This window comes from Corylus avellana, chromosome ca3, assembly GCF_901000735.1.
Source record: "Corylus avellana chromosome ca3, CavTom2PMs-1.0".
Classification (NCBI taxonomy): Eukaryota; Viridiplantae; Streptophyta; class Magnoliopsida; order Fagales; family Betulaceae; genus Corylus; species Corylus avellana.
The window spans coordinates 8,192,516-8,205,019 of record NC_081543.1 but is presented as its reverse complement, the minus strand read 5'-3'; the positions used below and the strand labels follow the sequence as shown (position 1 = coordinate 8,205,019).

General features: G+C 37.1%; 1 protein-coding gene and 1 long non-coding RNA gene across 2 annotated transcripts in view; one reads left to right on the top strand and one right to left on the bottom strand.

Moving 5' to 3' along the window:
• Nucleotides 1-1,304, bottom strand: part of LOC132176469 (protein YABBY 4-like) — a 5,502-nt gene extending 4,198 nt beyond the window's left edge. Inside the window, exons 1-3 of the mRNA XM_059588693.1 lie at nt 1,000-1,304; nt 709-864; nt 502-619 (exon numbers count right to left, since the gene is read on the bottom strand). Coding sequence (XP_059444676.1) covers nt 502-619; nt 709-864; nt 1,000-1,092 — 367 coding nt within the window. The 5' untranslated portion in view covers nt 1,093-1,304. The remainder of the gene's footprint in view (nt 1-501; nt 620-708; nt 865-999) is intronic.
• A 5,155-nt stretch (nt 1,305-6,459) lies between these two features.
• On the top strand, nt 6,460-10,755 carry LOC132175557 (uncharacterized). The gene is made up of 8 exons (XR_009439440.1): nt 6,460-6,965; nt 7,057-7,233; nt 7,852-7,993; nt 8,092-8,146; nt 8,518-8,632; nt 9,202-9,615; nt 9,816-10,049; nt 10,223-10,755. It is a non-coding gene; the product is annotated as an uncharacterized LOC132175557 (long non-coding RNA).
• Nucleotides 10,756-12,504: the final 1,749 nt, after the last annotated feature.

Below are 12,504 nucleotides of genomic sequence, written 5' to 3'. Positions count from 1 at the left end.
GAACAAAAAGAGATGTTTTATTCTTGTTAGCTAGCTACGTACAATAGTCGAGCTCTAATACCCCACAAGTAAGAATAAAAATATGATCAGTTTGCCTATGATAATTAGCTTCGTCTAGGATTGGTGTGCAAGTATCAACAAATTAGGGTTCATGCTAACGACTAGCTATTATTAACAAAAATGACCATAAACAGAAAACTTGTTTTAACAAGAAAATGCGTGAAATATAAAAGGAATATGAATAGCAGGCATAAGAGGGTTTAACTTCTACTTAATAGAATTTCTACTCATCCACCTTGGGCAAAAAGGCAAATATGGTGTCATAGATATAACATAAATAAACATATCTCCTCTTCTTCTTCTTCTGATTCTGCATAAAGAATTGTATGTTGAAAATATTTTGGGCCTAAAATGTGTCCAAAAAAGGAGGGAAAAATATGTTTGTAGAAAATTTCTTGAAAGAGAAAACTGGCCGGATCTCAAAGATGAAATGCATCTCACGTCTATTAATGACTGGTGGGCGGGGAAGCTCATCGACTCCTCCCCGTGGAGGCATGGTGAATTCAGTCGCGTTGGTCTGGTTGATCAAGAAGTTTGGGGTTGGATTTGGTATCTCTTCCTGCGACAAAGAAGACATGTATATATTATTATAAAAGATGAAGGTAACTAATTATACATAGTACTTAATTATGTGCATTAGAGGCGTACCAGAAGATTATGGGAAGAAGAGAAGAAAGAGTGACCGAGATGAAACTGATTAGCCGAAGGCAGAAGCAACCCTCGCATGTTCACTGGCAGGAGGTTGGTGCAGTGCCCACATCTTACCGTTACAGTCTTGAACAAACTGGTGCAAGGGACACTCACCTAAAACCAAAACCAAAGAAGAAGATCAGCGCATTAAAAAAAAAAAAAAACCCTAGATAGGATTTTGGGTAAACAGTACTGGAGAAAGAATAGAATTAATAATATTAAGGGGGTGAAATGAAAGAAATAGGATACCGCGAGGACAGTGTCGCAAATGTTGCAATGGACATAACAGAGCTGCTCCGAGGGAGGAAGGTGGTCCAAAGACAAGGTAGAAGAGGAGGACATTTTTTTGATTTCCTTTTCTTTTAAAAACTGATTGATGATTGGTCTGCTTGATTGATTGATTGATTGATTGATAGAATGACAGCTTAACCACCTTGGATCTGCTTTTTTTTCTTTCTTGGTTATGAGTTGTGAAAGAAAGGTGCTTGCAAGGGGAGAGAGAGAGAGACAGAGAGAGAGAGGGGTTCCCTAGTTGGTCTACTAGATATAAGAGGAGGGAGGGGAAAGGAGGGGGGCAACAACTGTTTACTTGTGTTGTGTATGTATCATGTATGCGGGGTTTATCAATATTGATGATCATGCGGCATGCATATGGGGGTGCATGCATGATGAGCATGCATGAGTTGGAGTTCTAACTTGCGCATGGTGTTAAGTATAAGATAATAACATGTGTGGTGTGGTTGGCATTCCCAATGTGCAAGAGAGGCGGCAGATGTGGGGGAGAGGAGCCAGAAAGGGACGTGTGCATGGGGGTGATATAGCTTTCACACCACTCACCTGTTGCTTTCACAAGTTAAAGAGGGTGTTGTCTTGTGGTGTGCTTTCAAAGCCTTTCTTTTAAATTACCTCAATTTCCGAACCCCCAATACCCCATGACTCATGACCCTTCCTAGTAACTCCCGGACAATAAGCCCCTCCACCTTCCGCCTCCGCCTCCCCCTCTTTAGGGCTCTTCCACACCTTCGTGACCCCTCTACCTCCAACGCCCATAATAATACCATAATCATACCAATATAATTCTATACTGAGTTTATTTTCTTTTTTATTTATTTTCTTTTATATCATCTCTACTTTCTTGTGATTTGACATCTCGGTATCGCTCGCCTTACGCACAGACAGGTACGTATTTAAGTCAGTAAAACCATCTCAGTCCCCAGACTTTGCCCTTCCTTCTTACCACCTTTGTCCTTTCCTAAATTTCTTTTTCTTTTTGGCTTATGTTAGCTAATTTGGTTAGAATCTTTTCCCCTGCCTTTTCTCATCCACAAATCTCTAGGGTTTTCCTTACAAATTTCGCAAAGCCTCCCCTAACCTTGAAAAAGATGCTTCCAAATTCCCTTATTTATTTTTTTGACTTTTAATGTTCCACAAATCAGAACCATCACAATCTATACTCGTATAAGCCTAGGGGTTGCCTCTTCCCAAAAAGTGTCTAAAAGGTAACTCTTCATTCATTCACTCACTCGCAACTCACAAATTGGTATTGCTTCTGTGCAACTCCTGTGCTAAAATTAAATATGTTTTAATAGAGGAAAGAAAAAAAAAAAAGCTATATACTACTCTTAGCCTTTCACCGACCATTACAATGGCCACTTCCCACTTTACGTAAGAAAATGTTGGAAAGGGGAATGGGCCTTCAATATATATATATATATATATATATGAGAGACGCTTGGATTAGTCTGCCCAAGAAAGTCAAGTTTTAATAGGGAGGATCAACGACCATCAATCACTACAAGAAAAAGGGTCTTTAATGACTACCTAAATTTGTTGCTAAAGGCCTTACTGTGATCACCAATGACTATTAGCTCTCCATCGATAAAGATTCGTTAGCAACAACCTTATTAGTCATTAGAGAAAAAACAAAAAACACAACCTTATTAGTCATTATATTGTTGATAACTTAAGTACCTCCCGTGACTATGAGGCATAGACAACTAATCGTCCCTATAATCACATTATTAGTGATGATTGAGAGTCATCGCTGATTATATGTTTATTAGCGACGAATCGACGATAATGTCGTCACTAATGATATTAAATAAAATATTAGTGATAACTAGAGTCGTCATCACTAATGATAAATAATGATTTTAAAAAAAAAAAGAAAAAAAAAAATTGTGCCAAACAAACTTTTTTTCTTTTTCTTTTTTTTGTCAATTACGGTTTGAATTTTTTGGTATCAATTACCTAAATCACACTTATTAATCTACATAAAAAAAAAAAAAAAAAAAAAAAAAAACCGAACTCCACTACATAATGTTCTAACAAAGTACTAACTAAACACATGAAAGATGTGGAATGATGGAAATATTTCATGACGAAACCAAATAGAATGTGTCCAACATTTCTGACCAAAACCGTCAGAACCTTGTCATGACGGTGTCCATGATGAAACATTATAGAGACCAACAATACTCAAAAATCACTACTAGAGTTTTAAGAGAACACAACAAAAGATAACTTAAAGGAATACACATTAAAAGTATGGCTTGACTACATATTTGGGTCCACCATATCGATGTAGTCCTATGTTTCAGTATCCATACATGTACTGCCCCGGGTAATTATTAGGCTATGGTTAGCTTAGTCAAAAGGTTAACAAGATTTCTTGGTTCATTAGGAGTTGCTAGGAGAAGATTTTGGGGCATTTTGGTTCTGATCGAATGTTTAGCCTAAAACCAAGAAACCGTTGGGTAAAACAGTACATCGAACGTTTGACAGGGGACCATCCCGAACGTTCGTTGACCAAATTTTGACCCACTGGTAATAACCAAGCGTATGCCTGCAAACTCTGAATCATTGTTTGAACAGTACACCAAACATTCGGCCATTGACCATCCCGAACGCTCGTTGGCCAAATTTTGACCCACTAGTAATAATCGAATAATGTCTGCAAACTCTGAATCACTATTTGCACAGTACATCGAATGTTTGGCCATGAACCACCGAATGTTCTATGCGCAGGAGTGTCATAGCAACACCCTCAGCTTTTCTAAACCTATAAATACCCCATTCCACGCCCTTCTAAGTCTCATTCTGCCTTATGATCCATAGAGAAACTCTACAATTGAGTGTTTGGTGAGTTGTGAAAGAAGAAGGAAGGCTTTCTTGGAGGTTCTTTCTCTATAGAGGTAATCTTCTTGACTTAGCTTGTAATTTACTTAGTTGTTACTCTAGTTAAACATATTTTCATAGCTTGGTTATTAGTTTTGGGTATACGTTATTGTTTTAGGTTTTAATCTTGATTTGAACATAGGTTAGCGTTTCAATACTTATTTACGTGTTTTATTCTGCATGGAGATGTTATTTTAAGCCAAGAGTATGTTAGAAACCTTTATGTAGCCTTAGAAATTCTTTAGAAATGAATAGAAGGCTGTTTGGTTCAAGATGAGTTTTTTGCCTAGCAGAGAACGTTCGCATATTTCTGGCCGAACGTTCGGCCTTAAGCTCGTACGTTCGGTGAGCTCATGTCATACCCAATTGTGAGATTTACTTACTAAGTCGTTAGACTTACGCGGTTATTACTCTTATAGGAAGCTTATTTCTAGAACCCAAGAGTGATACGGTTGCCAGTACAAACTTTACTTTAAGATATTCACACTGTTATTAGGTTTGTCTTTTATTATTGTTCGTTGCTCCATATCTTTTACTTTGAGGATTATACTTGTCCCTTTAATGATTAATAGATTTTTCAGATTTATTGTACCTTCCTATGCATTAACTCTGAAAATGCTTAGAGAGGTGGTTCCCTATTTAGCTACCAATTGGTTAAAGCCAGTTTTGGGGGCGTTATAGTACCCATACAAGAGATGCAGAAGATCTCACTTGTTTCAGAATCTATGATGAAAGAATACGTATTCTGACGTGTCAGACACCCTGACACGTCAGAAAACTCCAGTGAGAAAAAAATTATTTTTTTCTCGTATACGAGGATCATGTTCTACCTCTAATCACCAAATAAACGTTATGGAATTAAGCCATTTGATAAAATAAAGCGTGCACAGTGGAATTTAAAAAAATCATCACAAACACAACTCAAAATTTGTTTACAAAGTAAAAAACCTTTTGAACCAATCAAAGGTAAAAATCACTCAAGTAGAGTTTCTCTATATGAAGATTCAGAGTTACAGACTAGACGATACTTACAATCCTAGAGGACCTCTAGACTTAGTAAGAACAACAAACTCCTAGCTTGTCACCATCCTGGCCATCATGGAGTGGATCTCCTCACCGACCATTCGGTAAACTTCTTTCACCAAGTAACCAACAACAATCTTTGTGTAGTAGAACGAAATTGAAACAAAAATCAATCAAGAGCAAAGGACAGTCCGAAGCTTTATCACGTCCTCTTTTGAATAAACAACTCCCGAGACACAGAGGTCGAAGAGAACTTTTGAGACTTGCACAGAGAAAACTCTCGCAAAAAGAATACAATGAACAGTGACAGAAAAATCCTTTTATAAGGACGACATTTTACTCTTTACGTCTTAACTGAACTCATTTCTTATTAAGACGGGATGAACATAACTTTCCAAAATTTCAAATCTATAACATCCACGTCTTAACGGGAAAGGAGTGCCGTCATGACGGGAAGAACAAATGTCTCATCCCCATCACATGTCCCATCCTGACACTCCATCTGACAAGAAAACAGGGAATCCAACATTGGTCCTGTTACATGTCTCATCCTGACGAGAAAACAATAGATTCAACTTTTACTCCAGTTACATTCCTGTCCTAATGCGACTTTTAACAAGGGAATAGTAGCTTCCCATTACAAGCCCGTCCTGACGCATCTTCTGACGAGGAAATGGTAGCTTCCTGTTACATGCCTGTCCTAACGCACATTCTGACAAGGAAACAATAACTTCTAAGTTCAATCCCGTTACATGTCCCGTCCTAACGGAGTTCGTGACCGAAAAACAGAAAGCACTTGGTCAAGTGCTGTCACGAGCCTATCCTGACGGGAAAACAGAGAACACTTCCAAAACCCCCTGAAAACCTAACTCCTACTTCCCAAAGTTTTAAACAGCAAAAAATTACGGAGAATTTCATTGAATTAGGCCAAAATAAAACCTAACAATCTCCCCCTTTGGCCATTCAGTAAAAAACCCTAAATACAAGGTTTAAAACATAAACAAACAAATTTTTTAAAAATTGCAAGCCACCCAAAACAAAGTGCTAAGTCATATAGAACACTTAAATTACTACAAGGAAAATGGTCTTTAGTGACCAAAGTTTTAGCGACGACTTAATATGCACTCATTAGCAACGACATTTTGTGGTGGTCGCTAATGTCACACAAAAAATTAATTGTCGCCGCTGATATGTCATCATTAATATTTAAGCGGAAATTTTGTCTATATGGGAAAAGCGCTAAAAAAGCATTTGCGACAAGATTTTTCTTATTTGCGACTACTATTGTGGACGTTAATAATTTTGTTTATTTGCGACCACAATAGTCATCACTAATACTAGATCATTAGCAACCACGGTGGATGATGTCTCTAAAGTATAAATAAATAATATCCTGTGATATATATTAGTGACGAAATTGTCGTTGCAGATAGAATAGTTATCTATTGACGGTGATATGCTCTCTATTAGCGGTGACATAGTTGTCGCTAAATATAAAAAGGTGTGGTATTTTATTTTAAACAGAAATATTAACGAAAATTTCTCAGGCGGGAGTTTTTGGCGCACGAAAATTTCCCACCAATATCAAATGAAAATTTTTGATCACCACCCAAACCCTCCCTCACCCTTTCCCTCTGTTCTGCGTAAGTCTCAACATACTCTTTCAGAAACCCTAGAGATTTCCCGAGACTCTAAAATCCCTAATGTCTCTCGCTCTCTCTTTCTTTCTCTCTCTCTGCCTTAGCTTTGTGTCTTCAGAGCTCAAATCCAGCGTATTAGTGTATATATGTGTTTGTGTAGGTTGATTAGATCTTCGCTCTCTCTCTCTCTCGCTCGCTCAAGTTCGTCAACTTTTGACTATTCAATGGCAGAAGGCAAGCTCGATCTGCCGGACAATCTCCTTGTATCCCATGCCCCGCCACTGGAGACATCCTTCACGACGCCGGATTGCTGAGAAAATGAGAAACCCCATATGCTTTCTTTAGCTTCCGAGAACTGAAATTGAACCTTTAAGCGTGAGCTTCTTCTTTTCTTCGGTTTGGTAAAAAGGAATTTTCAAATTTACTTTTATATTTTCTTAGGGGATCTGTGTTCTTTTCCTTTCAGGGGTTTTTGATTTGTGCAGGGAAGATAATGGACAATTGGGGCTCGCGGCGCTCGAGCAGCTCAAGAACCTAGACTTTCATGTCGAGTCGGCCCGGGCCGTCAAGCTGTACAACAAAATAAAGGAGGCGTTGGCATCAAATGAATTGTACCATTTAACGGTGATGATAACAATCCCAGGTAATCAAACATTCTTTCTTCGGCGAATTCAAACTTGTTTATTTTCTATGCACACAACCTGCTTGATCAAATGCCCCAGAGAACTGTTGCTTTTAATATGTAATCGTTCTCACCCTAGCTACAAATTCGTATACTATTGAGATTTTTGGTTTTTGTGACAATACTGATCTGTGCATGTGTATGGTCAGAATCACGTACAGAGAATTTGTATGGGTTCAGAAGTTGAAAAGAAAGAAATTTGTCATTATGATGTGCTAAATATGCAAAAAGCTTTGATTCTAGTTTGCCCAAAAGCTGTAATTTGGCTAAGTTTACCAGTGGTTTTTATTGAGCTGCATATAATGAGCTGTTTAGGATTTTTTTTTTTTTTTAATTTCTTTTTGGTTACTAGATTGTTACTTCTAGCCAAATACAGCACTAGGTTGTACATGTTCTGGATTTTTTTTTTTGGGTTTCTGCACTTCACCTTACCTGTTTGGGATGTTAGTTTGTACATGTTACTAGATTATGTGATACATATTTTCGTATTTCCAGAAGGTTGAAAAACTATTTTTTTCCCAAACATGCTTTATGTGACATGGTTATATTTCTTTACATTTTTTTGACCTTTTTTCCCAGGAAGAGAGAAAGAGAGTTTGAATATAAATCTGAGGGTGTTTATGAGATTTTGTCATGGGTTAATCGGAGTCGTAAGCTCGGGGAGAAAAGGAATGCTGAAAAGGAGAAAGCCTTGCAGCTCTCAAAGGTTTTTGTGGAACAGGTTAGTTGTGTGTCTGATAGTGTTTCTGTATATTACGTTTCTGAAGATGAGTAACAGGTGAGGTTTTTTTATTAATGTCACGGTGTGAATTTTACCAGGACAATATTGGTCAAGGAGATAGTGAAGACGAGGAACCAAGTCAGCATACTGCTCGTAAGGATTCTTAGTCCTTAAAGGTTTTCCTTATAGAATTGAATCTGTCCAGTCTGTATTTTTTTTTTTTTTCAGTTGTGAGTGCACAGGTGGACTGATTCAAATACTGTAGTCATTAAGTTCTTTAGCAGATTCATGAAATTTCCTGATGACATCCAAGCACCCTAATAGAAATAAGTAGAAATAAACTAGCATGTGTATGCATGCAAGTGTGGATGACTATTGTTAATTGCTCTTGACGAGTTTGCAACCCTGTTCATGATTCATGGCCCACTAGTATGTTTGGAACCTGAGCTGCAAGCCAATAGTTTTATTTGATGGATTTCTACATCACTGATCAATACTGATATTTTGGCTTGAACACTTGACAGACAATCTGGGAGGGGTGAAAGTTCTTCATGGCCTTGACAAAGTAATGGAAGGTGGGGCAGTTGTTTTAACACTCAAAAGATCAGAATATACTTGCAGATGGTGACGTCAATGAAGGTAGAACGATTTTGGTGTAACATTTTGCTTTTAATTTTGGTAGAACGATTTTCATTGACGATTTTGACGTCAATGAAAATACATGTGTTTTGATAAACTAACGTGTAGATTCGATAAAATTTGAATTCCCAGAAATAAAGCAGTCTTTATCTTATAGCTTTAAATTTTAAACTCAAATTTTAAAATTAGAAGTGGTCGATCAACAACCTGCATTACTGAAAATCTGAATGATTTTGTGAAATCCTTTTAAATTTTGTAATTATCTAATATTTAAATATTCAAATAAAATATTTGAAACTTATAAATACAATTAAATTTTATTGACTCATTCTTGGGCTTTTGATCCATTTTTACTAAGCTATCTTAGGCCCAACGAGTCAAGCTTGCACCTCTAACCCATCTTCAAGTCTAACATGTAAATCTATTATGGGTTTAAAGTTGGGGTGTTACAATCTTTCCCTCAAAAATTTCGTCCTCGAAATTTGTTATAATTCTAAGGCAACACAATCCTATTTGCCATATATATATATAACTTATGCTAACCTGATCAATTTGACCATCTCTACTAGGTGAAGACTCGGGTGAATGTGTAAGAATTTCATCCTCATACGCCCTCTCAATCCTTTGCAAGAAGTCAACAACCTCTGGCACTCCCCTTGATCGGGGATGACGACCTTGCTGAGTCGCCCTCCTATGCTCAATCACCCTCTTGGGAGTGGTCACTCTCTCTGGAGTCCTTGGAACCTGAACACGTCATCGCCTCTCGCGGTTAATGCTAGGTGTTCTTATTCTAAAAGGACATAACCGGAGGATCTCATAACCTTCCTGACAAGCCCATCGTACCTGCCTGATTAATCGTCCGTTGATGTCTTGGGTATCATCATCAATGTCGTGCATGTCCGCCATACTGGTCTCAAGTATAAATACGAAGAGAAAAGAGAAAACATATTCCACTAGTAAATACACCATATACCCATAATAATGTAAGCCTCAATTTTTTTATTTTTTATTTATTTATTTTTTAAATCTTGTCACTCAAACAAGTGTGGGTACTTCACTCTCATGTCCTCTTCTAACTCCCAAGAAGCTTCAACTGGTGATTGATGATTACTCTACATTACCTTGACGATTGGGATTCTTCTCCTGTGTAATTGATTTTCTTTCCTATCCACAATCCTCACAGGTATTTCCTCATATGATAAATTCTCATGCAAAGAGGTTCAACTTCTAACACATGGGAAGGGTCGGCAAAATACTTTCGTAGTACCGGCACATGAAAAGCATTGTGAATTCTGGAGAGATGTGGGGGTAAAGCAAGGCGATAAGTTAATGAACCGATATGCTCCAAAATCTCATAAGGACCAATATATTGGGGATTTAATTTACCCCTCTTCCCGAAACAAGTCACTCCTTTTAGGTACACAAACGACTTCGATATTTCAATGTTCCATCCTTAACAATATTAAATCTAGTTGTTGTTAAGTGTTAAAATATTCATATTTTAGCCTTTAAATTTATATGTGTTAATTCTTTAAGTATTGTTAAATTATGCTATTTTAGTTCATTTAAGTGTTTTTCATGCTTTTATAGGCTTTTGAAAGAAAATGAAGTAAATTTGAAAGATTTGGGCTCAAAGAGAGAAATTGGAAAAAATTGGAGCCCCTGACAGTGCGATCGAGCGCAGGAAACCTGTGATCAAGCACACTACTAGAGAAGACAAGCGAGTGCGGCCATGTGCAATCATGCACACAACAGAAGAGTCTCGATCGCAGACGTGCGATTGAGCGCACACGGGTTGCCATCGATCGCACCCGTGCGCAGGTGACACATCAAGAGGCGGCCAGACTAATATTCTTTCCATATTAGGGTTTTCCAAGTCCCACTTGTAATAGGAGTAAAACTTTACGAATTTTTTAGGTTTACTCGTGTGTCAAAGACTTCTAAAGCCTATAAATAGACATCTTAGGCACAAGCTTTGGAAAAGAATTGAAAGATAAATCAAGAAGAGTTTGGGTTTTTCTTCTCTTCCACCTTTTATGTTTATTATGTAGTTTATATTTTAATTAAGGCTCGATTGAAGCCCTAGTCATGTCTTTTTAAGATCGCAATATTGGCACCTTTGCTACAATTATATTTTGGTATATTTAACTTGATTAATTCCTGTTATCTTGTATTCCTCATATGTGTTTACCTGATCAATATATGTATGTGGTATGGACTAGTTAATTAAATCAATTTGGATGATCGAGTCCTGGGTTTAATAAGAGTAACAAAAGAAATCAACACCAGGTTCTTGGGTTAATCAACATGGGGAACCGGGAGTGGACACCTATACCCTAGGCCTCATGTGTTTGTCGATTTTCACAGATTTATGCTTTCTTAAAGTACAACTTAGTAGACACCTATGCTAAATTCTTTTCTTTATTTCCTTTAAGAAAGAAAAAAATTAGAGTAGACACTCATGCCTAATTCGTTGCTTAAGAAAATTAATAGCTTAAGGAGTAGATACACATACTCTTAGGTTGGCAAACATTAATTATACCAGTATGATTGGCGCATTGGCATATTGTTATCTTAATTAGTCTGATTAGTGGTGGATATCAAAACCCTAATCCGTTTAAGTTTTAATTTATCTTTTATTTTATTTTTTTATATTAAATTCAATCGTGACAATTGAATTTTATATGTGTAATTAAATAGGAATTTACTTCTAAACATAATTTACCAATCCTCGTGGGACTGATCTCGTATTTGCCTGCTATACTATCGTTTGATCTTATGCCTATTAATTTTGGTAGGTATTTGGCACAATAATTGCTTACCCTTGCCAACTTCTTCTCATTAACTCTTGAATTTTTCCAACTCGAAATTCCTTATCCTCAATTTCTTAAAACACCTTAGAGTTCACAACGATTGATTCGCACAAAGTTTTAGCTTATATTCTCTTTTTATGCCTTATTCAAATTATTACCTAATGCCTTGAATTATCTCCAAAATTGGTAAAATAATTTGATCATTTACTCCTAAGTAGAGGGTCTTATCCCATATTTGAATGTATCACCTAACATTCTTATCAAGTAGTGTCTACTAACTCCTTGACCCTTCAATTATAATTGACAATCATGGTATTAAAATATTGGCGGACTCTTCGAATCATGGATTTGACTCCATGATATTTCACCTTGATTGTGAAAAGTCCAGCACCTCAAGGAAAGTGTATTAACTCAAATTATCAATTGACTACCCAACATAATCATTAGCTTCCTCAGAAAATATCAAAATTCTTAACATCAATTATGTCACAATTTTTGGCCAAAAGTGGACAATATCATACCACTTGGAGCAGGGGTGTTACATATGATATCAGAGTCATAGCCCAGCCTGAGAGGAGGGAGCGTGCACAAGCCCATGAGGGTCGCCAACGAGGACGTTAGGTCCTAAGAGGGGGTGATTGTGACATCCCACCTTGCTTGGGTATAGAAAATATGATGTGTTTATATGGAATATACTCTCTCTAAATTGTATGAAGCATTTTGGAGGTAAAGCCATTGACCCAATAATAAAACCGTGCGAGCTTGACCCAAAGCAGACAATATCATGCCACTTAAAGCACGGGTGTTACAATAAAGAAGTTATCTAACACAATATATCCCACAGAATAAGCTAGTATTACAGACAGTGGACCCAACATCATCTATGATAGCTAATAAGATCCCCCTTTTCTTTATAAACCTTAAAACCGTTTCTCAAATGTGCAATAAAAAATCATCAAAATAGGAAGTCAAGCCTAAACACAAACATTTAATACGCCATAAGCATGAATTTGCAAAGGACCTATGGCCGTAATCATGAATTTGTTGGATTAGGAGAGC